Source organism: Littorina saxatilis, linkage group LG14, assembly GCF_037325665.1.
Source record: "Littorina saxatilis isolate snail1 linkage group LG14, US_GU_Lsax_2.0, whole genome shotgun sequence".
Lineage (NCBI taxonomy): Eukaryota > Metazoa > Mollusca > Gastropoda > Littorinimorpha > Littorinidae > Littorina > Littorina saxatilis.
Window position 1 is genome coordinate 30,925,471 of NC_090258.1, and position 26,145 is coordinate 30,951,615.

The window sequence follows — 26,145 nt, forward strand, 5'->3', positions numbered from 1 at the left end:
CCCCAATTCGTACGCCGTCGTCATATGCAGATAACTTGTGGGCATACTCCTTATATAGCCCCTTGGTAGTCATGTCTCATACTGAAAGAACAGTGAGCATATTGGGCTTCTTTCAGTTTGACAACAATGCTCACACGAGAATCAATCTGAATATGACGGAAAATGTTTCTTGTTTCTTGACCTCGAGAACCAAGAAGGTCACGCAACAACGATTCAGCAACGATCTTATTTTTTATTTATTTTGTTCTGGTCCTTTTCTTTAACTATTCACATTTAAGGCCAGAGCTGGCACGGCAGATATATACGATTCAGAATCAATCGTGTTCTATGTTTTCAACTTGCAAAAAGTTGCATATTGAAAAATGCAAAAACTCACGTGCATGAGGGAGATCCATTTTCTTCAACACACTGACTCCCGTTGACACACGTGTGGATCGAGTTGAAAGCCTCACATACACCCACTTGACTGACTGTGGAACACAATCACATCCCACTCTCAGTCGATGCATAAACGCATTACATAATATGAACGTGACAATGTCAGTACTCCTGTTAGTAACGTATGATGGAGAGAGAGAGAGAGAGACAGGGAGAGGGTGGGACATAGATAGAGAGAGAGAGAGAGAGAGAGATTGAGAGAGAGAGAGAAAGAGAGAGAGAGAGGGGGGAGGGGGAGACAGAGTGAGACAGACAGAAAGAGTAGTAGTTATCGTTAGATGTGGCTGTGATATCCACATTTATCAGTCACAATGTCGAGAAAGGAGAAATCATATCAGATCGAAGCGTAAGCCTACGGTACGCGGATCGTATCAACTGATGCAGGAAATTGATGCATCCAAAACCAAGAATTTGATGCATCGTTTGGATGCATCAGAATTCTCGGGTTTTCCCGGAAAGTGCCGAGCAAAAAGCAAAATCTGAACCGGAATACGAAGCGAAACGAACTATTTCTATCAACTGATGCAGGAAATTGATGCATCCAAAACCACGAATTTGATGCATCGTTTGGATGCATCATAATTTTCTCGCCGAACACCAGTCAAAAACGATTCTTCTTCGGCCATGTTGAAAACGTCGGAAAACGAAAGTTTGAGTCGAAGGTCAAGGGCGTCACAACTTCGTGTGCACAAAAGACAAACCACAAACAAAACCAAAAATGCCTTAAATGCATTATGCCGTGACTTTTACTTGTTCCCTATTTAATGGTATGTTGTACGTTTATTTTTGTTTTATCTAACCAATCTGTTTATATTCGTCAAAATGTAATTTCAAGTTTTTCCGTGCTCAGGCATTTCGTACGGAAAGACCGGAAATGAATGATCTTTCGCATGCATACAAAACCGAAAGTGATGCATCAAAATGATGCATCATTTTCTGAAAGGATGCATCATTTTCGTATCGGATGCATCAGTTTTTGAAAATGATGCATCCTTTTGTGAAAATGATACATCAAATTGTGAAAATGATGCATCAAATCTTGGTTTTGGATGCATCAATTTGATGCATCAGTTGATACGATCCGCGTTCCGTACATTCCGTACGTATAAGCCGAGATCTGATATGTTTCCGCCTTTCGAGACATTGTGACTGATAAATGTGGATATCACAGCCACATTTAACGATAACTAATTTATTGCGTTTTGTTTTGGACAGCTCGCATTTTTCATGATCCGCTAACTTCGACCCTTATTTTTGATAATCACTGAAACTCGGCATGTAACCTCTACATCTCGGGGCTGGTGCGGTGTACACCATTGTGCCTGCAGACACTTTTGCTTCTATCTCGCTAGGGGGTGAAATCTCTTTCAAATTGTAGTCAAAGTTATCCAGTTGTCACAAGTGTCTGCTGCTTGTGTCTCTTGTTTTTCTGCGAAGGCCAAAAAAAAAGTTGAATGTTTCTGGTAACATGGCTACAAAAAATAGGGTAAGTACAAAGTAGGGATTTTTTTTTAATGATTTTTGTTTTTGTTTTGGTCAGGGTAGAAAATAACTATACAGTGACGCAAAGAGACTGGACTTACTATACAAAGAGAAAGACAACACATTACAAAACAAATAAGACAAAAGGGATGCGGGGTTATCCCCCTTGTGTCGTCTGCCGTCTGTTACTTTCGTTTTGGCGCTTTTTTTCTTTTTTTTTTTTACAAATGCAATAAAAAAAAAAGTCTAGGGTCGGGTGACCAGAAACATACAACTTTTTGGGGGGGGGCCTAAATTGCCATTCAATGCAACCCTCGTCGTAAGACTTCAGATCCAATTTCTAGGACACATGACTGCGTACAAAAGATTGGGCATGCTTTTCTGTTTTTTGACGATTTGCCTTTTCGCTTGTTGTGTACTCATTTCTTCATCAAATAATGTTTATGGGAAATATCTCGCTCCACTATTTTGAAGTGACCGTCTAAAGATGGCGCCCATAAGTGATTAGCCACTTCCTGCGAGAGATCACTTGGCTATGACGACTTCCTGCGATATATCATTTGATATAGGGTGCATGTTTGACAAATGGTCAGTTACAGTTTCGTCATGTGACCCGTAAAAACGAAATAAAGAGAATTATAGAGAGAGAGTGAGAGAAAGAGAGTGAGCAAAAGAGAGAGAGGGTGCGAGAGAGAGAGAGACATAGAAAGAAAGAGATAGAGTTAGTGAGTAAGAGAAGAAACAAGTCGCGTAAGGCGAAATTACTACATTTAGTCAAGCTGTGGAACTCACAGAATGAAACTGAACGTAGTCCTCCGCTAGTGCAAAAGGCAGTGAAAGTGACGAGCCTGTTTGGCGCGGTAGCGGTTGCGCTGTGCTTCATAGCACGCTTTACTGTACCTCTCTTCGTTTTAACTTTCTGAGCGTGTTTTTAATCCAAACATATCAAATCTATATGTTTTTGGAATCAGGAACCGACAAGGAATAAGATGAAAGTGTTTTTAAATTGATTTCGAAAATTTAATTTTGATCATAATTTGTATATTTTTAATTTTCAGAGCTTGTTTTTAATCCAAATATAACATATTTATATGTTTTTGGAATCAGGAAATGATGAAGAATACGACGCACGTAAATTTGGATCGTTTTATAATTTTTTTTTTCCTTCAAAATTTCAGATTTTTAATGACCAAAGTCATTTATTAATTTTTAAGCCACCAAGCTGAAATGCAATACCAAAGTCCGGCCTTCGTCGAAGATTGCTTGGACAAAATTTCAATCAATTTGATTTAAAAAAGAAGGTGTGACAGTGCCGCCTCAACTTTTACAAAAAGCCGGATATGACGTCATCAAAGACATGTATCGAAAAAAAGAAAAAAAGTCCGGGGATATCATTCCTAGGAACTCTCATGTCAAATTTCATAAAGATCGGTCCAGTAGTTTAGTCTGAATCGTTCTACACACACACACGCACAGACACACACAGACACACACTGTCACACACACACACACACACACACAGACACACACACACACACACACACACATACATACACACACACCCTCGTCTCGATTCCCTCTCTACGTTAAAACATTTAGTCAAACACACACACACACACACACACATACACCACGACCCTCGTCTCGATTCCCCCTCTACATTAAAACATTTAGTCAAAACTTGACTAAATGTAAAAACAAGTCGCGTAAGGCGAAATTACAACATTAAGTCAAGCTGTCGAACTAACAGAATGAAACTGAACTCACTGCATTTTTACAGCAAGAGCGTATACTCGTAGCATCGTCAGTCCACCGCTCGATGCAAAGGCAGTGAAATTGACAAGAAGAGCGGGGTAGTAGTTGCGCTGAGAAGGATAGCACGCTTTTCTTTATCTCTATTCTTTTTAACTTTCTGAGCGTGTTTTTAATCCAAACATATCACATCTATATGGTTTTGGAATCAGGAACCCACAAGGAATAAGATGAAATTGTTTTTAAATCGATTTCGGAAATTTTATTTTAATAATAATTTTTATATTTTTAATTTTCAGAGCTTGTTTTTAATCCGAATATAACATATTCATATGTTTTTGGAATCAGAAAATGATGAAGAATAAGATGAACGTAAATTTGGATCGTTTTAAAAACAAATTATTTTTTTTACAATTTTCAGATTTTTAATGACCAAGATCATTAATTAATTTTTAAGCCACCAAGCTGAAATGCAATACTGAATTCCGGCCTTCGTCGAAAATTGCTTGGCCAATTTGATTGAAAAATGAGGGTGTGACAGTGCCGCCTCAACTTTTACAAAAAGCCGGATATGACGTCATCAACAGTATTTATCGAAAAAAAGAAAATGTCCGGGGATATCATTCCCAGGAACTCTCATGTCAAATTGCATAAAGATCGGTCCAGTAGTTTGGTCTGAATTGCTCTACACACACACGCGCACAGACAGACAGACCCACACATACACCACGACCCTCGTCTCGATTCCCCCTCTATGTTAAAACATTTAGTCAAAACTTGACTAAATGGAAAAACAGAGACGGAGAAAAAAAATGAGATGATCACAGCCATAAACAGAAACACAGACTCTAAACTTACATGATTTTCCATCTGTCGTTGTGACATCAACCGTTCCAGATTGGTTGTTGAGCGAGAAACCCTGACCTCTGTCAAGCGTGCGGAGCGCTAACGTCAGCTGTGACGCTGATTGCTCAGACGTGTTCTTCCCCACCACTGCCGTCAGGTCAGCTATCACACTGCCCTGACTGAGATGATCACAAACCCAACATTTACATGCATCAACTACAATGACAACGATTTTTATCAAGCATACCTTATTCAGAAATGATTTAATCAAAATTATAATTTAAAATAAATTTGAATGAGAAACGCCTTCTCCGCCTTAACACATACAGCAGGCGACAGTATCAATCATATACACACTCTTCATCACGCCCATCAATCAGAGGTAAAGTAACCATTACATACAAAACCTTGTTCTCCTCCGCGGACATGGCGTGTCTTCTCATGCTGCATAAATATGCACAGATGAAGCGATCAGCAGTCACGTAACCTGTGACTGCTGATAACTAAAGGGAAATAACTTCAATTATTTCTGAAGATTACTACATCGAAGAAGAAGACGATTGGGGCTCCCCGAAGATGCTCTAACAAGAGTGTCTTGTGACCCCCGAGAGTGATTTTTAGGGAGTCCAAGGACCCCCTTTAGCGGAACTTTAGAGGGTCCTAAATCCAGGAGGACTTTGGGCAGTTCTGTGAGCCCTCTGTAAAAGCGTTATTTGTTACATCGGTTAGATTCATCCTTAAATTCGCGTCGGTACAGCTCCGTCAGAATGTTTTCTTCGTCTTCGAAAACCAGCAAAGTTTTTGTTCATTCTGTATGGAAATATCAGTTCAGACGGTACGCATGGTAAAGCAAACTTAGTGCGTCTTGGGGCCCGCTCTTTTCAAGTTGAAGGCGTCACAAGACCCCCTCCAATAAGTCCTAGTACAGAATTTTGGCTTCTTCTGCGTACAGGACGCAAAGACGCAAAAGCTTGCGGAGCCCGCTGACTAATAGCCGAATTAATTCATTGTAACACCAATAACTACATCAACGATGACGACGACGACGAAGAAGAAGAAGAAGAAGAAGAAGAAGAAGAAGAAGAAGAAGAAGAAGAAGAAGAAGAAGAAGAAGAAGAAGAAGAAGAAGAACAACAACAACAACAACAACAACAACAACAACAACAACAACAACAACAACAACAACGACGGCAACAAAATCCGGGGGAAAAGAATAACAGACATTGTTTTTTTCTCCTGCAATACAGAAACACTCTCAAAAACATACCTCAGATTCGAAACACAAACGTCAATAAGGGCGCTGACATTGGGTTTCAGGCGGTTGAACATCTGAAATAAAAACCGTTGTGAATTAGCTAGATAATTACTTTTTCCGTTCTTTTTTTTATTACATTTAACGTAGAGGGGGGAATCTAGACGAGGGTGTGGTGTATGTGTGTGTGTGTGTGTGTGTGTGTGTGTGTGTGTGTGTGTGTGTGTGTGTGTGTGTGTGTGTGTGTCTGTCTATCTGTGTGTGTGTAGAGCGATTCAGACTAAACTACTGGACCAATCTTTATGAAATTTGACATGAGAGTTCCTGGGAATGACATCCCCGGATGCTTTTTTCATTTTTTCGATAAATGTCTTTGCTGACGTCATATCCGGCTTTTTGTAAAAGTTGAGGCGGCACTGTCACACCCTCATTTTTCAATCAAATTGATTGACATTTTGGCCAAGCAATCTTCGACAAAGGCCGGACTTCGGTATTGCATTTCAGCTTGGTGGCTTAAAAATTAATTAATGACTTTGGCCACTCGCTAAAAAATCCATTAACAACCTGCTGGCGAGGCGCATTGATACCGCCTGACTAGTCTCGGTTAGCTTTGAGGGTCATTTTACAAGTAGGAAATATGAAGGCCAACGAAAAACCGAGACCATAAGGTATGCAAAGTGATGACGTCGAATACGTGAAGTAAGTTGATGCATGAATTCTTCCGGACTACGTTAGTCAATTCCAAAGATCGCTTTTGTGATGAAAGAATTTGTTTTAAAATTTGGTGTCCAGAAACCCGTCAAAAAAGAAGGAAAAATGTGTGTGAAAGAAAACAAAACAGAAGCAGAGTAATACGATAGGAATACGGAGACATATTTCTTGGGACTTGATCTTTGCCGGAAGGTGGACTAAAGTAGTATGTGAACATTTCCGAACCAATTCTGTATGTTTACAACCGCATGAAAGCAGGAAACAGATCGTCGTCAGATTGAATTACAATAACATTAACATGCTTCCACTTGAAATTTCTCGGTCTTCATCGTGGATTGACGCCCTCCCAAAGTCTAATTGAAGCCCTCCGTCGCTTCGCTCCGTCGGACTTCAATTAGCTTTTGTCGGGCGTCAATCCACGATGACGACCTCCAATTTTCAAATGGAAGCATGTTAATGTGTAATCATTAATATTGTTCTCAGCCTACTCTTTAAAACTGTTAATATTTAAGGCCAGAGAAACAAGCACACACACACCCACCCACACACACACACACACACACACACAAACACACACAAACACACACGCACGCACACATGCACAGGTTTACCTTTACACACACACACACACACACACACACACACACACACACAAGCCCCCTCCCCCCACACACACACAAGCCCCCTCCCCCCCACACACACAAAGACAGGCTTACGTTTTGTTCCAACTCTTCACTGAGGACCATGTACTGCGAAGATGTTGGGTCACTCAAGTTGGACACATTATTAATGTTTACTCTGGCAATGAATGGAATGGACACTCCCTCACGAAAAAAGTTTCCAAGGTCACAAGAGTTGAGCCCTTTAAGACAATGAACCAAAACAGTGTCAGTGATAAGATGAGATCATGACTCAATCTTGACAATGAAAAACATTAGCCATTGTAGAGTTGAGCCCTTTAAGACAATGAACCAAAACAGTGTCAGTGATAAGATGAGATCATGAGCCAATCTTCACAATGAAAAACATTCGCCATTGCAGGGCTCCCCATGGACAGCCCTCGTACAGGGTCCCGGGACCCCCACTTTTAATTTGTAGAGGGTTCTTGAACCCCCTCAGCGGAGTTTTAGATTGTCCTGATGGTCCAGAGGCCACAACAACCCTGTTGAACGTATAATAACAATAACAATAATAACAATAACAGCACTTTATTGTCCATTAAAATATTACATAAAAATGGAAATTTTTCTTCGGCACACCCTGCCTGCCTGCCTGTAATACATTGTGATCAAGCATAGGTGTGCTTTGAAATATGTTTCTACTTGACTTCCTGTACGTTTACTGTCAGTACCTACGGGACGTACAATAACGGATACTTAGTGCGTCCCAGGACCCACTCATTTTTAGGTTAAGTGCGTACCGGGACCACCACCATGAATTTTTAGTACGTGATTTAGGCTTCCAGTGCGTATAGGACGCAGCGACGCGCAGTTAGGAGAGCCCTGTTACGCCCCATTTTGTCGCATCGGCCCATTTTGACGCATTACGACAAAATGGGTTACTCTCATGCCCGATTTTATCGCACATTGCCCATATTGTCGCACCTGCGACAAAATGAGCCGCGAGAGTAGATATTTTGATGTTTAGCTCAGGAAGGCCAGTCCCGTTTTCTTACTCGCATCAGCATAAAAACACCTGGTTCCAGTGTGTGAGTGGGTATGTGCATACTTGTGTGTGTATACATTTTCGAGTGTCTCCCCATCTGTCTGTCAGTCTGCCTGTCTGTCTGTCTGTCCGATCGTCCGTCAACTTCAAACTTGTTCACCCGATAGTTAGTTGTTAGAGATTTTCAGAAGGGGTTAATGGGCACATGTTTCTGTCTGTCTGTCAGTCTGTCTGTCTGTCTGTCTGTCTTTCTGTCTGCCCATCTGTCAGAGTTACCATTTTTCCATCACGAAGGTTGTGAGATATTGGATAGATTTGGGTGCAATGTCTGGCGACATTACCCACAATTTCGAGTGTCTCTCCATCCGTCTACATCAAACTTTTTCACACGATTTTTGGATGTTACCAGTTTGACAGAAATGGTTAATGGGGACATGTATCTGTCTGTCTTTCTGTCTGGTTATCTATCAGAGTTACCATATTTCCATCACGAAGGTTGTGAGATATTGGATAGATTTGGATAACAAATAATGTTCAGCCATGGTGTAATGTGAATGATCCTCCCTCTTAGTGTGTGTGTCTGTCACTCAAGAATAAAATTACTCAGAGAGAGAGAGAGAGAGAGAGAGAGAGAGAGAGAGAGAGAGAGAGAGAGAGAGAGAGAGAGAGAGAGAGAGAGAGAGAGAGAAAGAGAGGGAGAGAGAGACAGAGAGAGAGAGAGAGAGAGAGAGAGAGAGAGAGAATTGAATTGAATTGAACTTTATTTGACAAGGATTAAGATTTAAGGCCTTGGGACGCACAGACACACAATGATAAAATTTTAAATTTAAAAATTAAAGTTAAAAAGTTTACCACCAAAAGAAGGTCAGAAAACTTCAGCACGTGATGATAAAGATGACGATGATGATAGAGAGAGAGAGAGAGAGAGAGAGAGAGAGAGAGAGAGAGAGAGAGAGAGAGAGAGAGAGATACAGAGACAGAGAGACAGACAGACAGACAGACAGACAGAGACACACATAGAGAGAGACAGAGAAGGAGACACCGAGAAAGAGACAGAGACATGGAGAAAGAGAGAGACAGAGAGACAGAAACAGAGAGAGAGACACACACACAGAGAAAAAAAGAGAGAGAGAGAGAGAGAAGACAGACAGAGACACACATAGAGAGAGAGACAGAGAGAGAGACCGAGACACAGAGAGAGAGAGACAGAGACAGAGACAGAGAGAGACACACACAGAGAAAGAAAGAGACAGAGAGACAGAGACACACATAGAGAGAGAGACAGAGAAAGAGACACCGAGAAAGAGAGAGAGACATGGAGAAAGAGAGAGAGAGAGAGATAGAGAGAGAGACAGAGACAGAGACAGAGAGAGAGACAGACACACACAGAGAAAGAGAGAGAGAGAGAGAGAAGACAGACAGACAGAGACACACATAGAGAGAGACAGAGAGAGAGAGACCGAGACACAGAGAGAGACAGAGAGAGAGAGAGAGAGAGAGAGAGAGAGAGAGAGAGAGAGAGAGAGAGACGAATATACGTGTGGATGGATGGATGGAAGAATGGATGTATGGATGGACGGACGGACGGATGGACGGATGGCAGACGGACAGAAGGACTAACAGATGGCTGAAGTGGGGACTCTCTGACTGACTGACTGACTGACTAACGGACGGACAGAAGGATGGGAATGTTTGCATACACCATGTCTTTAAGCAACGGGCTTGTTCAGCAAGTACGACAAATTAGGGTATGAGAGTAGACCCATTTTGTCGGAATGCGATAAAATGGGCCGATGCGATCAAATGGGGCATGAGGGTGGCCCATTTTGTCGTTTGCCGAAAAAATTGGCCCATTTTGTCGTAATTTGTCTAATGCGATAAAATGGGCCGATGCGACAAAATGGGGCGTAACAGAGCCCTGTATTGAAGAGTTGAACCCTTTAAGACAATGAACCAAAAGATGAGCCCATGAGCCAATCTTCACAATGAAAAACATTAGCCGTTGAAGTATTGAGCCGTTTTTGGTAGACTGTGAATAAGTGTGCATAATCAAAAACCAAGAAAGGTAAGTTGTTGGAACGTTGTTGTTGACAAACTTGCGTTACAGTCACCAATGTATCGACCCAACGGTCTTTTAAGTGAACAGACAAACAGATATTACACTAAACTTATCTTCATGAAATTCAGTATTCGCCCACTCGCCAGGAAGACGAGCGAATGAATGCATTTGTATATGTGCAGATATGAACCAGTGTACTGAAAACATCGACTTTGTGTGTGCAGATATTGACGTGTGCACTGACAACACTGACGGGTGTCAACAGGTTTGCAACAACACCCAAGGTGAATACAAAATGTCCAGAGAAATAGCAATATATCTAACATTGACGGACTGTGTGATGATATCTTCTGCTATTGATCTGTTTCGACAGTGATATCAAAATCTCAACAGACCATAGTATGAGTTTTTCTAATATGCTGACTGTTAGCAAATGATAACAGACATGTCGAGATAATGGATTATCAGCATAAGCCGGAGACGAATGTTGATATCATTTTTGAGACATGTCTGTTATCGTTTGCTAACAGTCAGCATATTCGAAATAACGGTTTTATTACCGTCTATTTCGACCAAAAGAAATTTTGAAGCGACCCCGCGAATTAGACGGAACATCCGCAATGGGAACTTGGTAGATCCTATCTGATTATGCCTGTCACTCAAAGCATTCTCGTTGCCTGGGTCAGCCAATCAGAGTTACTCACCTGACGTGATGAATATTCACAGATCAAATGCGTTAACACCATAATCTCACAAAATAAACCATGTTGAACATGCGTTTCCGTTGCTTCAATATCTCTTTTCCAACTTAGTGCAACAGATTTCGAAACGACACCAGAGAGAAAGGAAATGACGTAAAGATATATTTGATGTCAATTAAATGACGCAATTTCACTTGAATCGTCAGAACTTTGACATGACATTTTGAAGTGAGTGGGGTCGGCATTGCAAACGCAGAGGGAGGGTGGTGCCTTGCCGTTCTGTAAAGGGCCCACCGACAGAACTGGCTTTTCGGTATTTTTCATATAAAGAGTGTAGTATCTGACAGTATTTGAAGTGTCATTCTTTAAAATAAATCACGCTGATATTGTTAGTTCCAATGTTTACCTTGTCTTGTTAATTCTTAGCGTGATAAACAAAAAAGGTCCCTGCCTGAACGTTATAACATTTAGAGGGTCACCTAGAATCAGTCCTGATTGGTCAAAAAGCCATATTGTGCACTGGAATGGTAATAACAGAAGATATCATCACACAGTCCGTCAATATTGGGTGCTATATTAACTGAGTATTCAACTAACGAAACATCGTTAAACGTATACTGTCCACGACGCCTTTTTGGAAAAGTTTTCTGGCCTTGAGAATTATAACAAACCTTTGCCTTAGTTTTACAGAGATGCACCTGCAATCCTTTATTCAAAAATATCCCCTGAAACTGAAATGTATGGAATATGAACACCTAAATGATGGAGGGAAAAATACAATCATACACGTACGTAAAAAAAACAAAACAACAACAACAAAACCTACATGCAAAACACTAGTGTATGTTGGAGTTGCACTATTTTGAATAATAAAACGGTTGTGAATACTGGAAGAAGTCTGACTTTTCAGTGTCATAGTTTTAATCTAGTTCATCGACATAATTGGCCGGTACCAGTGTTTAGACATACGACGAGCAGACGAACCCTGATGCAATTCATTAAATCAAACCCGGAATCTAGTAAATGCCAGAAAGTTCCGCTGCTGTCACCGACAGATGACCAATAGGATTGGAAGAAGCAAAAGTAAATTCGGCGTGCATTTAAATTACTGACCGGCTATGAAGAGAGATATCTTACTCATTTGGGTGAAATGCATCACTTCGTGATGTTTTGGGTATATAAATAGTGGTTCGGAATGTGCCACTCTATTTGAGTTGAGACAAGAAAAAAACAATAACAGCACACACACGCATGCACGCAGGCACACACACACACACACACACTCACACACACACACACACACACACACACACACACACACACACACACACGAGCTGCCTTACAGTACGACGATACCCAATTTTCTACTATTTTTCCTGCATGCGTGTATCCATGTTTTCAAGCCCTGAGCCTTTCGCTGTGAACTTGGGTTCTTTATCCTGCGCATGCGTGCACACGGAAGGGAGTCTGCACAAAGTGGACTCTGGAAAATAAATCCCTCGCCGAACAATCGACCTCACGCCTTTTGTGACAACTAGTTTTGAATCCATCACCACCGACTGAGCTATCATGTTCCCGATGTGTTTCCCGAAAGGTTTAGCTCGAAAGTACGTGTTTGGAGATTTTATGTTGATGTTATCAGGTGAGTAATTGGCTGATGCTAGGCAACGAGAGTCATGTGACTGACAGACATAGCTCAATTCGATCCACTGGGCGAAAAGTGGCGTTTTGTAACTTACAAAACTACTAAAAATCCCAACAAAACTTCAAGTTTCAATGGGTTTATTACATTTTGGTGTTCACGACAACGCCAGATTTTAATTAGATTTTGTTGAAGTTGTCGCGGCGATATTGCCTGAAATTTCAGCGCGTTTTGCGACAGTCAAAACATCATGTTAGACCATGTTACAGCATGTCTGTAACATGCAAAATGTCAAGTTTTGATGGCGTTAAAGCTTTGGTGGTGCTACAGCTTGCTTGTAATGTGATTAACATCATGTTATTGCTGGTTTAACCCGCAGCACCCCCATCCTGAACTGAGTAAAATGAGTTACTTCCCTTCGGGTCTCATGTATCCCTGACAGGATGCCTATGTTTTCCTTCGATGGAGAAGAAATCGACTTTTTACATACAGTATTTAGAGCTTTTCGTAATGTGTTATTGATATAAGCAGATTCGCGATCATCGATAATGATTTTTCATGGTGTTGTGTAATTTTTAAATTACAAAGGAATTGATATGTAAAACAGTTTCAAGCGAGCTATCTTTCTCGGGTGTATTTACTGTGCAAACAACTCTAAATATGGCAAAAGTGTCACATGATAATCAACTTTGGCTACGAAGCAGACGACACTTTTTTCCGTAACCAGTTGGGAGGGATGCAACAATAGTGGCGTCTCCTTCCCACAGCAGTCTCATGTGCTTAATTCTGAAATCTTCTTCGGCTTTGATTTTGGACAGTTCAGCTCAGTTCAGATGTGGTCTTCAAGTAAAGCGTCTTTTCTAAGTCGACAACAGGTCCTCAGAGTATTCACAAAATTATATGGTACTGGAAGCCTCCTTGCATGTCGACGAAAAGATGTCCTCGCCTATGTGAAGAAGTACCCTTCAGCGGAAACCGTCGGCTGGAGAACCTATGTAAAACATAATATGAGAGACAAGATTTTTTTTTTATTTCAACAGGAAAACAAAGAAAGATGTAGAGAGGCACCTCCCCCCTTCCCCTCGCCTTAAGACCCAACTCTTTGAGTTTGACATCCTGATTTATCACAATTTTCTGTTCACAACACAGTCAAAATGAAAAACACATGTGAATGTACTTATGCTCAACTGTGTTTGTTTTTGTCTCTGTTTGTTCCCAGCATACTTTGATACCATGAATCGAAAGTGAAGCGTACCTTCGCAAAATGGCGTCGAATGACGCTCCGAGTGTTGATGCGGTTCAGTGTCGAATATGTGAAAATGTAATCTACGTCACAGCAAAGGCCGTGCAGCATCAGATTGTTTTCGTTTCTTTGTACTCCTATAATCAACTGCTCTGCGTTCCTATCGCTAACCGGCACGGTTGGCCTAGTGGTAAGGCGTCCGCCCCGTGATCGGGAGGTCGTGGGTTCGAACCCCGGCCGGGTCATACCTAAGACTTTAACATTGGCAATCTAGTGGCTGCTCCGCCTGGCGTCTGGCATTATGGGGTTAGTGCTAGGACTGGTTGGTCCGGTGTCAGAATAATGTAACTGGGTGAGACATGAAGCCTGTGCTGCGACTTCTGTCTTGTGTGTGGCGCACGTTATATGGCCCGTCGCGATATAACCTTGAATGGTTGAAAACGACGTTAAACAACAAATAAAGAAAGAAAGAACCTGATATGGCCCTTCGTGGTCGGCTGGGCGTTAAGCAAACAAACAAACAAAATTCTATCGCTAAGTGGTGTCGAATGGCAAATTCGCTTCGCGACCGGAAGTTAAAGCCGGAGTGTATACAGTGGTTAGGTCTTGTATACACTTGCGTATAGCCAGTGCGTTAAATGTATACCCCGCTGATGCAAACCAAATGTATAAATTACAGTACTACTATTAGCTGGTCATTCAAACCAGAGCTTGTTTAAGGCTAGCTAGTACTAGCAGTAGTAATGATTTAGTATAAGTAGTATTACTAGTAGAACTAGTACTAGAACTACTAGTGCTAGTAAATTAGTGCACACAATAACAACCATGGCACTGGCAGAATACAGATCAAAACAATATCATTATCAGCCTCGCCATGGGTTGGCGTCCCATCAAAATGAATCACTGAATGAATTACGGACTGAATCAAACTTCGAAGTCATCATTACAATTTTTCACAACGATTTTTCAGAAAAAAAAGCCAAGTTTACTTGAAAAAATGTATCATTATAAGTATGACAGTGTGGTACCGACGTACTGTATTTGGGTCGAGACAGAGACTACGTTGAAATTTGATACGAGAAGCCCAAAATGTATCACTATAAGTATGACAGTGTGGTACCGACGTACTGTATTTGGGTCGAGACAGAGACTACGTTGAAATTTGATACGAGAAGCCAAAATGTATCACTATAAGTATGACAGTGTGGTACCGACGTACTGTATTTGGGTCGAGACAGAGACTACGTTGAAATTTGATACGAGAAGCCAAAATGTATCACTATAAGTATGACAGTGTGGTACCGACGTACTGTATTTGGGTCGAGACAGAGACTACGGCAATAGCCCTATATACCCCCACCGAAAACTATTCTCAAACGGAACGAAACCGATTCTGGTTTGATATTCAGGGGAGAGAACCACTTCAAGTAGACTGAACATGAATGCAGTGCTACTCTCCCCTGGACTGTCTATATATATGTACTCCCGATATACCCCCAACTCAGTACTTTCTGTACATAGCGCAAAGAAAGATATATATAAAACATCAGAAGTTGTGAAAGAAACAATTGAAAGTCAGAAGAGACTTTCTTCTGAGATTTGTTAAAATCTCTTAGCAGAGCAAAAGAGAGAGGAAAAGAAGAAAAAAGAAAATAAATAATGTGTCCCTTCACAGACAGCCCTATTGGGGAAATCAGACCCTCCTCGGACGGGACCGAGTTTCACAAAGAGAATCTGCCCCGAGGGGAGAGTATCAACAGAGGAAACTAGTCCAGAGGAGGACCATTGTTTTAGTATAATTATGATTAAAGCCGATTTTTGATTTTTGTCAGATAATTTACAAATTATTATAAATTATTATTATTATTATTATACTAAAATATAATGAAATATAGATTTATCCCATGACCTCCCTTCTTTGTCTCTGTAAATTATTTTACAACAATGTTAAAGAATGTAAAAATTTGCCATGGTTGTTCTTGTGTGCACTAATTTACTAGCACTAGTAGTTCTAGTACTAGTTCTACTAGTAGTACTACTTATACTAAAATATAATAAAATATATATATATATATATACACAGCATGACTGACAAACTAGACCATTCCACTCAAAACGGAAAGAACTGTATTACTGTGACGTCTTTGTGAGTCTCTCTCTCTCTCTCTCTCTCTCTCTCTCTCTCTCTCTCTCTCTCTCTCTCTCTCTCTCTCTCTCTCTCTCTCTTTCTCTATCTCTGCGTCTCTTCTATGTGCCTCTGTCTGTCCCACTCTCTGTCTTCCCATATCTACGGAAAGATCTGTAGTAAGTCTCTCTGTGTGTGTCTCTCTCTGTCTTCTATCTGCCTCTCTCTGTCCCACTCTCTGTCTGCCTATATCTACAGAAAGAGACAGAGGCACATAGAAGAGACGCAGAAATACAGAAAGAGACACTCAGAGAGAGAGGGGCCGGGAGATATTTAAATAGGTCCCCCAATTTTTAGTATCTACCCCCCCCCCCCCCCCCCCCCCCCCATACATGGACTCCCCTTACTTTCACTCTCATTTCCCCCAAAAAGATCCCTTTTGAGTGGAATGTTCAAGTTTGTCAGTCATGCTGTGTATATATATATTGTTATATATGTACTCCCGATATACCCCCGACTCAGTACTTTCGGTACATAGCGCAAAGAGAGAGTTGGGGGTAATTCGGGAGTACATATATAGAGAGTTCTTCAGGGGGGAGTAGCACTGCATTTGCCTATTCAACTTGAACTGATTCTCTCCCCTGAATATCAAACCAGAATCAGTTTTGATCCGTTTGAGAACAATTTCCGGTGGGGGTATATAGGGATATTGCCGATTTTTGCTGGGGTACGTAGTCATAAACATGTCCATAAAGCTTGGTTTTGAAACATTTCTAAGCACAAGATTCCCTCATTCTCGAGTTCGATTTCAGCGCCACATCCGATAATAACATTCAACTGCGCATGTGCGACTTTTCCACACGACCAACCACAGGCCGCTGACTGATCTAAACATGCAGACACAAGCACAGGCGCCTCAGTCATGGTAATAACCCGATAGACACAACCATGTTGTTGTTGTTGTTGTTATTGTTGTGTTTTGTAGTTGTTTCATGTTCAGATGGTGAGGCCGTTATGGAGGAAGGTGTGCCGAAAGCAACTAATTAAAAGTGTGTGTGTAAACCGTGATGATGTGTGTCAGTGTGGGTGTGTGTGTGTGTGTGTGTGTGTTTGTGTGGGTGTGTGCATAGCATCGTAGTGCACATGGTGCCTGTGTGAGCGTGTGTGCGGGGTGTGTGTGTGTGTGTGGCGTTTCAAGTGGGGGCCGGAGTAAAGTGTATTTGCTATCGAGTCAGTCCAAAATGCAACTGACCTTGAGTTTTGCAAGGCAGTACAACTGATAACTTCTATCAATCAATCACACGAGTAATCCACTGTCGAAACTTTGAATACACATGATACAATCGTGACTCAGAAAAAAACCCGCAATAGATTTCGCGATGGCTCTCTTCGTATCTGCATTGACCCCCAGCCTTTGAATGCTGCGCTCATGAGAGAGCATTTCAAACTCCCAACGCTTGATGACTTCCTGCCCAGCCTGCAGAACGCAAAAGTGTTCACAAGACTTGATGTGAAGGAGGCATTTTGGCATGTGCGTCTGGACGAGCCATCGAGTATGTTGACAACCATGATCACACCTTTTGGCAGGTACTGATGGTCCAGACTGCCGTTTGGCCTCTCGGTGAGCAGTGAGATTTTCCAGAAGCGACTCACTGAGGCTTTGGATGGACTCGATGGAGTTGTCTGCGTAGCCTATGACATCGTCGTCGTGGGTCGTGGTGGCGACAAGAGTGAAGCTGGAAAGGACAATGACAAGAATCTAAACGATCTGCAAAAGAGGTGTGCTGAGAGACACATCAAGCTGAATGACAAGAAGGCTGACGTCCGGAAAGACGAAATCACGTTCATGGGTCATCGTATCTCGTCTACAGGTATTCAACCGGATCCAGCGAAGGTATCTGCAATCCTCAACATGCCACCCCCCACCGACGTCCAAGGAGTTCGAAGGCTGTGTGGTATGGTTAAGTACCTGTTACGATTCACGCCCAACCTGGAGCCAATAAGAGCGCTGACAAAGAAAGACTGTCAGTGGGCGTGGACGAAAGAATGTGACCAAGCGTTCGAGACTGTGAAGAAGAAAATGACAAGCACGCCGGTACTGGCATTCTTTGATCCAGAAAAGGAACTCGTGATTCAAGTCGATAGCAGTAAAGATGGTCTTGGGGCAGCAATTCTGCAAGACGGCAGGCCCCTGGAGTACGCTTCAAGAACTCTGAGTCCGGCTGAGAAGAACTGGGCCCAGATTGAAAAAGAGACACTCTCTTTAGTGTTTGGCTTGGAGCGTTTTGACCAGTACACCTTCGGTCGCAAAGTTCGTGTCCAGAATGACCACAAACCGCTAGCAGCCATCCTCAGAAAACCGCTGAGTCAAGCTTCGCGGAGGATACAAAATCAAGCTCTCATGATGAGACTCCATCGACACGACATTGCCTTCAACTACGTACCTGAAAATCAGCTCTTTATTGCTGATACACTGTACCTTCCTGACCCTGGAACGGATGTGCGAGTTTTTGCCATCAACTCGCTAATGGACATGCCTGACAGAACAAGGGTGAGAGAAGCGACGCAGAATTACCCAGATCTGCAGACACTGCTACATGTCATCAGAAACGGATGGTCTGAGAGGAAAGAAGATGAGCCAATCAGACTGTATTTTGACATCCGCGACACCCTCGGATAACAGCGTGGTGTTGTTCTAAAAGGGGAGAGAGTGCTGATACCCAGAGCCATTAGAGGAGAAATGAAGAGGAGATTACACGCAGCTCATTTGGGATATGACAGCATGCTGAGGCGGGCCCGGGAACTACTGTACTGGCCAGCCATGGCCAAGGACATCAAGAACGTGGCAGATCACTGTGAACCATGCCAGCAGATGAAGCCAGAGAACCAAAAAGAGACACTGACACAGCACAGTGACGAGCATGCACCATGGATGAAGATCGGGATAGACCTCTTTGATCTCGATGGACGTCAATATATGATGACAGTGGACTATTTCACTTCTTTCATCGAAGTGGATCAGCTGAAAGGTATCACTGCGAATGATGTGATCGTGAAACTGAGAGTTCTGTTTGCACGTTACGGTATTCCAACCGAACTGATGTCTGATGGTGGTCCCCAGTTTACTGCTGCAGAATTTCAGTCCTTTGCCAGTCGCTGGGGCATTACTCATACAATGTCGTCGCCTCTATACCCTAAAGCAAACGGCAAAGCAGAAGCGGCAGTGAAGACGGTCAAACACATGATGATGAAATGCCTTCAGGACAATACAAACGTCTACGATGCGCTTTTGGAGCTGCGCAACACCCCACAGCAGGACACGAAGCTGAGCCCAACTCAATTAATGTTTGGGCGACTGACAAGGTCAAGACTGCCGGCAGCTACGAACAAGCCAGTAAGCAAGACGCAGACACAGAAGGCTAGGCAGAAGTGACAGAGGAGGCGTCAGACAGTAAAGCAGAGCTACTAAAGAGGTGCCAAGGACTTGACCCCGGTCTCGAATGGACAACCAGTCTACTACACGCATCGTGAAGGACAAAGATGGCAGAACGGGACGGTACAACGCGAGCATTCGAATCGATCTTACATTGTTGAGGGTAGAAGTGGAGCAACTTACAGAAGAAACGGATCACACATTTGCCCTACAAGATTCAGCCAGAGCCTGTACCTGAAGTGCAACAGAATGATGAAGGACACCAAGTGGTAGCTGTCCCTGACAACACAGAAACAGCACTACATCCTACCCCGGATCTGAGACCTGTCGACATTCCTGCAGAAGTATCGACCATACCAGTGCGTCCTCGGCGAGCCCGCAAGAAACCACCCTGGATGATTGACTATGACCCAACCTAAAGAGAACAATTCTGCGTTGCAAGTGCCCAAGACAGTGATGTTGAGAACAATTGAAAACAAAGGAGTGACATACACTCTCAGACAAATCAGAGTGATCTGTGTGTAGAAAGAAAACTGTTGGATGGAAGTTTTTAATTTTGGTTCATGATTATTTACTTTTCTGTTTTCCTTATGTTGTTGTTTTCTGTTTGTTGTTGTTTTTATCTCACAATCACATACATATTAATGGTTTATTGTGCAAGATTAACATTCTTTATTGACAATGAGAAAGGGGGATAGTGAGTTGAATTTGCATAAGTATGCAATTTATTCTAATTTCTTTTTGAGCATTGTGTTTTGCCAGACGGCCAGATGTTTTGCTTATTGTTTTTTCTAAGTTCGAATTGTGTTGTGTTGTTTAAAAGTACAATAGGTTTTTATCAAGTGCATAATGATTGGGGTTTTAATTTGCATTGTTTTATTCTTTATTGTATTTTGTTTCGTTACCAAGCTAACTTGTTGAAAGTGAAGGGGATGTTGATGGGCTGAGGTCCATTTTCGTATCCATGTTTTATACTTGTGTTTTGCATATACGCATGTGAGGCTATGCTGCAGCTAGCTCCGCGTCTATCATGAGTTGTTCCCCTTGTCGTCTTCGAAAGTAAAGATGTCGGAACTATAGAAGCCTCGAGTCTGTCCTTTGTTTGTCTGTCCAAGTCAAGTTAACAGTAACGAAAAGCTTTAATGCGCATCTAAAAAACAGAGTTCGCAGTTATTTAAGAAGACTTCTTGTTAAAAAAAATATTTAAAATAAAAATAACAAAAACAGACTACGTTTGTAAAACATAGATATTCAATGAATGTCTAGAGCTGGTAAAACGCACCGCAACCGTCTGAAGCGTTTGTTGCAAAATTAAATATATAATCAGATATTAAGGTCAACACTTTTAAAAACTGAATGACGATAACTATAGAAGATAGAATTGAAAGCTATTTTGTCAACCGGTAAGCACGCACTATAATTCTAATACTGGTTTTAGTAACTTTGTAAAATATCTTGGGCAGTTACACAAACCATTTGGGAAACAGGTGTAATCGTATAACTGATCTCTCCAAATGAATTTCAAAATGTTTTCTGAATTCAGGCTTTATTGAAACAGAATAATAAGCATGCCTCAGGTCCACTGAAACACCCTTTGTTCATAAGTCTTGTAGCTGACGTCAGATTTTCCATTTTGAAATGTTCATACTGCACTGACTGATTAAATTCTTTCAAATTTAATATCATTAGAAAAGTTCCATCTGGTTTAATCTCCAGAAAAACAGGAGATATGATTTCGTCCTTTTCATTTTTAGATTTTTCTATCACTTTTATACCGAGAGGCATAAATTCCGCAAACGGAACTTTAAAAAATCACAAAAAATCAACTCAGTGGTGAATGTTTTCAATGTTTGAATATTTTATTTATTGGCCATTTTAGTGTTTATAAACCTTCGCTTAATTGATTTTGAATAGAACATCATGAAATGACAATTTTTCAAAAAAAGTGACTGAGTCCAAGCGCAATGATTTCGGAAAACGTTCAGTGTTCATCACGTTCAATGCTTTGGCCAGCTTTAAGCATTCCAATCGCTTGCTGTCTCTCTCCTTCATCAAGTCGTGGCATGATTGCGATATCTGGATACAGCCAAACAGCCAGTTGCATTTTATAGGGCCATACACTATCTTTTTTACGTTATTGTCTCCCGTTCAGCCCATTGTCTTTATTAGCACAGTGAGCTGTGGCTGGATCAGCAATACTGCAAAGCGCACGCTGACAGCGTGAAACATTTGCTCCAACACTCAAGCTGTCAACTACAAATTACAGGTTCAATCTGATTTTCGTTTGAGAGCAAAATCGTTCAATGCACTATTTGCAGAATGTATGCCTTTCAGTATATATTGAAACATTTTTGAAAACATATTCAAATATTTTTGAACTTCTTTTAATCTGATTTTTGGGAACTTTTTCCGTATCTAGCCTAATCCTGAGAATTCTCTCAGTGGCATTTCAGCCCTCATTACCATGTTCAAAATGAATGGATCTGAGGTCAGCTTTTTCCATTCTTGAATAAAATGTTGTATTCCACCTGCTTCAAATGGATTATGTGCACTTATCAGTTTTGGATAGCATACCTTACCTGTTAGTCTTGGCTGTGCACTGGTTTCAGTCAGGCAGATTGGTAAATCGTCATGCCACCCTGGCTGTGGAAGCTTCTGCCTCGACTGCGGGAGTATCTTCCTCTGGTTCGGCTGCGGGTCCAGCCTTGTCCCCCTCCTCTTCTCCTCTGGTCGAATCCCATTTTTTTGCTCGGCCACCTCTGAATGGGGCAAACTTACTTCCCTTGACGACTGGGTGTCTGATGACAATTTTTTTTAATATTTTCTGTTGAACTGAGGTGCTGACAGAATCTCCATTCTCCTAACCATAGACATTTCATGATTCGCCTTCAGTACTAGGCCCATTGCATCTGTCAGATACTTCACTTGTTCTTTTGCATCTGTCATGTCCTTTCCAACGCACACGTTTGCAGCATTCACCAAGGCATTCGTTGCTGTCAGCACGATTCTTTGGATCTGTTGACTGCGTAAGTCTTCACTTTTAGCGATATGATCCATAGTGTCCCACACTTCAGGATTTACCCTCGGCACAATAACTGCTACGATTTTCGGGCGCCTGTGTTCGAAGAATTTCTCTTTCATTTTTGCGTCATGCATTTTTCCCTTTGCCATAATGAGAACGATTTTCACCAGTTGGTCTGAAACTTCGTCACCCAGTTCTTCCTTAGATTCGTAATCTTGTTGAATAGATCTGAGTGTCTCAGCATCACCGGGATTTTCACACATTTTGTCACTGGTGTTCGACTTGGAATGCGTAAGATGTTCTATTTGGCAGTCTAGATCTTTGTCGTCATCGGACACATCATCTCTCTTTCTTTTATTTGCAGGAAGTTCTAACTGATTGTTCTGAACACAACTCTGATTCAGACTATCTTCATCTTCCACTATTTCTCCTTCTTTACAATCCCATTTTTGCAGGGCACGAAGAATTCTTTCGTTCTGTTTCTTCATTTTTTCCCAATCTTCTGTTGGTAGTTGAATCACCTCTGGTGGAGGTTTCTCTTTCAGTTTTTCAGCAAGAACAGGCTTCTGTTGTTTTCTTTGCGTAAGTGGAGGGGAGGCTTCCTCCACATCCGAATCTGTCTTTAACAAATGTTCTTCACCGCTCTTCATCATGGAGTCCATGACACGTTGGGAGATTTTGACCGGTCGGTCCTAAAATTGCATTCAGAGTTGCCAAACTTCCAAAAAAACACACAAATAATCCGCGAAAACTGAGAAGGAACCGAAATTCACACTTTCTGACAAGGTTTTGACAGAACATTCAACCGATAAGCCAGATGATAGCCGATTGGAAAATCAAAAAACAGCGCGTCGAAAAAAGCTTGCGTGATGGCCGCCGGAAGCATACGGATATGGCTCTTCCATGCGCCTCTCTCACACAATTTCCGTAGTTTCGGTAAAATACGAGAAATGGAATATATACAAATGTCTCCTTTTCAGCTAAGACAGTTGGTAGTTAATCAGAAGACCTTGGCAGAATCACTTAACGTTCTGTTTTCAGTAAGGCATAGCAAGTAATGAAAATAGCAAGTAGTGTGAAGCACAATTGGTTTAAACAGAACTTTATTCAATTTTAATCATGACAAGAACAATGCATGGATGATTACATACTCAAGCATATAATGCTTATTTTAAGCAATCATAGTAATTACAAAACAAGGGTTAGCATGATGGCGGAATAAATACATTAACTCATTTCAGGAAAGCACAATTAAAGCATTGCGTTACTTTGTCGGCCTAAACATCAACACTGAACTATAGAGTCTTCACCAAGGCTGAGTTCTGGCTGACTGAAACCCGTCGACCATGACAGCGCTGTCTCGATATCATGTTCACAGACACTCTATTTTGCATAAAACGGATTTTCTGTTTATTTGAGCTTAAACAAAATCCCAAGAGAAATCAACTGCTAACGTTAAAAAAAGAAGAAAAAAAAAAGAAAAAAAAAGAAGCAATTTCGATTTCAAGCAAAATTATGATATACGAATAAATCAAAGTTCAAGCTTTTCAGCTGTAATACACTCCAAAAGCCTGAAACTGGTCAAAGAATGAAAATCCAATCAACTTGATTTAAAGAGGAGGTCGCCATAGTACCGCCTCATCTTTTGCTGACATCATCTGACACATTTATTGAAAAACAATGAAAAAAAATGTGCGAAGATGTCATCCGGAATATATAACATGTACATGATCAAGTCGGCCGGTCAGGTTTCAGTCTCAATGAAGATTGTTTGAAACAGCGTTGATGTTTATATTTGTTTTCTTACAATTAAAGTTAAACTAACGTGGAAATGTCAACCACTCTGCCAAAAATATAGAAAGATTGTTTTTAAGTGATGTGGTATATAAACCGGTAATTAAAATTACAAAGACATTGAAAAAAGATACATCCACCAAAACAATTACCGGTATTATTACCTGTAGCAGTAGTTATGTCTGGAGCAATTGAAGTTGACTCTGCAGTTGCTGGGGTTGTGTCCTCGGCAATTGTTGTAGTGCTCGTTGTATCGGCAGCTGTAGTCATAGCAGCTGTAGTGCTACCAGTGGTATTAGCTGTAGTCATGACCGCTGTTGTGCCACCAGTGGTAAAAGCTGTTGTCATGGCAGTTGTGGTTGTATCTGCAGCAGTTGTGGTTGTGTCAGCAGCACTTGTGGTTGTATATGCAGCAGTTGTGGTTGTATCTGCAGCAGTTGGGGTTGTATCTGCAGCAGTTGTGGTTGTGTCAGTAGCAGTTGTGGTTGTATCTGCAGCAGTTGTGGTTGTGTCAGCAGCAGTTGTGGTTGTGTCAGCAGCAGTTGTGGTTGTATCTGCAGCAGTTGTAGTTGTGTCAGCAGCAGTTGTGGTTGTGTCAGCAGCAGTTGTGGTTGTGTCTGCAGCAGTTGTGGTTGTATCTGCATCAGTTGTGGTTGTACCTGAAGCAGTTGTGGTTGTATCTGCAGCAGTTGTGGTTGTACCTGCAGCAGTTGTGGTTGTATCTGCAGCGGTTGTGGTTGTATCTGCAGTAGTTGTGGTTGTACCTGCAGCAGTTGTGGTTGTATCTGCAGCAGTTGTAGTTGTGTCAGCAGCAGTTGTGGTTGTATCTGCAGCAGTTGTGGTTGTATCTGCAGCAGTTGTGGTTGTGTCAGCAGCAGTTGTGGTTGTGTCTGCAGCAGTTGTGGGTGTGTCAGCAGCAATTGTGGTTGTGTCTGCAGCAGTTGTGGTTGTATCTGCAGCAGTTGTGGTTGTGTCAGCAGCAGTTGTGGTTGTATCTGCAGCAGTTGTGGTTGTGTCTACAGCAGTTGTAGTTGTGTCAGCAGCAGTTGAGGTTGTGTCTGCAGCAGTTGTGGTTGTGTCAACAGCAGTTGGGGTTGTGTCTGCAGCAGTTGTGGTTGTGTCAGCAGCAGTTGTGGTTGTATCTGCAGCAGTTGTGGTTGTGTCAGCCGCAGTTGTGGTTGTATCTGCAGCAGTTGAGGTTGTGTCTGCAGCAGTTGTAGTTGTGTCAGGAGCAGTTGTGGTTGTATCTGCAGCGGTTGTGGTTGTATCTGCAGCAGTTGTGGTTGTGTCTGCCGCAGTTGTGGTTGTGTCAGCAGCTGTTGTGGTTGTGTCTGCGGCAATTGTCATTGTGTCAGCAGCTGTTGTGGTTGTATCTGCAGCAGTTATGGTTGTGTCTGCAGCAGTTGTGGTTGTGTCTGCGGCAGTTGTGGTTGTGTCTGCAGCAGTTATGGTTGTGTCTGCAGCAGTTGTGGTTGTGTCAGCAGCTGTTGTGATTGTGTCAGCAGCAGTTGTGGTTGTATCTGCAGCAGTTGTGGTTGTGTCAGCAGCAGTTGTGGTTGTGTCTGCAGCTGTTGTGGTTGTATCTGCAGCAGTTGTGGTTGTCTCTACAGCAGTTGTGGTTGTATCTGCAACAGTTGTGGTTGTGTCTGCAGCAGTTGTGGTTGTGTCAGCGGCAGTTGTAGTTGTGTCAGCAACAGTTGTAGTTGTGTCAGCAGCAGTTGTGGTTGTGTCAGCAGCAGTTGTGGTTGTCTCTACAGCAGTTGTAGTTGTGTCAGCAGCAGTTGTGGTTGTGTCTGCAGCAGTTGTGGTTGTGTCTGCAGCAGTTGTTCTTGTGTCAGCAGCAGTTGTGGTTGTGTCAGCAGCAGTTGTGGTTGTGTCAGCAGCAGTTGTGGTTGTGTCAGCAGCAGTTGTAGTTGTGTCAGCAGCTGTTGTGGTTGTCTCTGCAGCAGTTGTGGTTGTGTCAGCAGCAGTTGTAGTTGT

General features: G+C 42.0%; 1 protein-coding gene across 1 annotated transcript; it reads right to left on the reverse strand.

Annotated features, from left to right (window-relative positions):
- On the reverse strand, positions 1-26,145 carry LOC138947558 (mucin-22-like). The gene is made up of 5 exons (XM_070319048.1): positions 24,330-26,145; positions 7,198-7,343; positions 5,786-5,847; positions 4,531-4,697; positions 1-470 (listed from the first exon to the last, which is right to left on the reverse strand). Exons 1-5 carry the CDS (start codon positions 25,510-25,512, stop codon positions 373-375), a joined length of 1,656 nt encoding a protein of 551 aa, XP_070175149.1. The 5' UTR covers positions 25,513-26,145; the 3' UTR covers positions 1-372.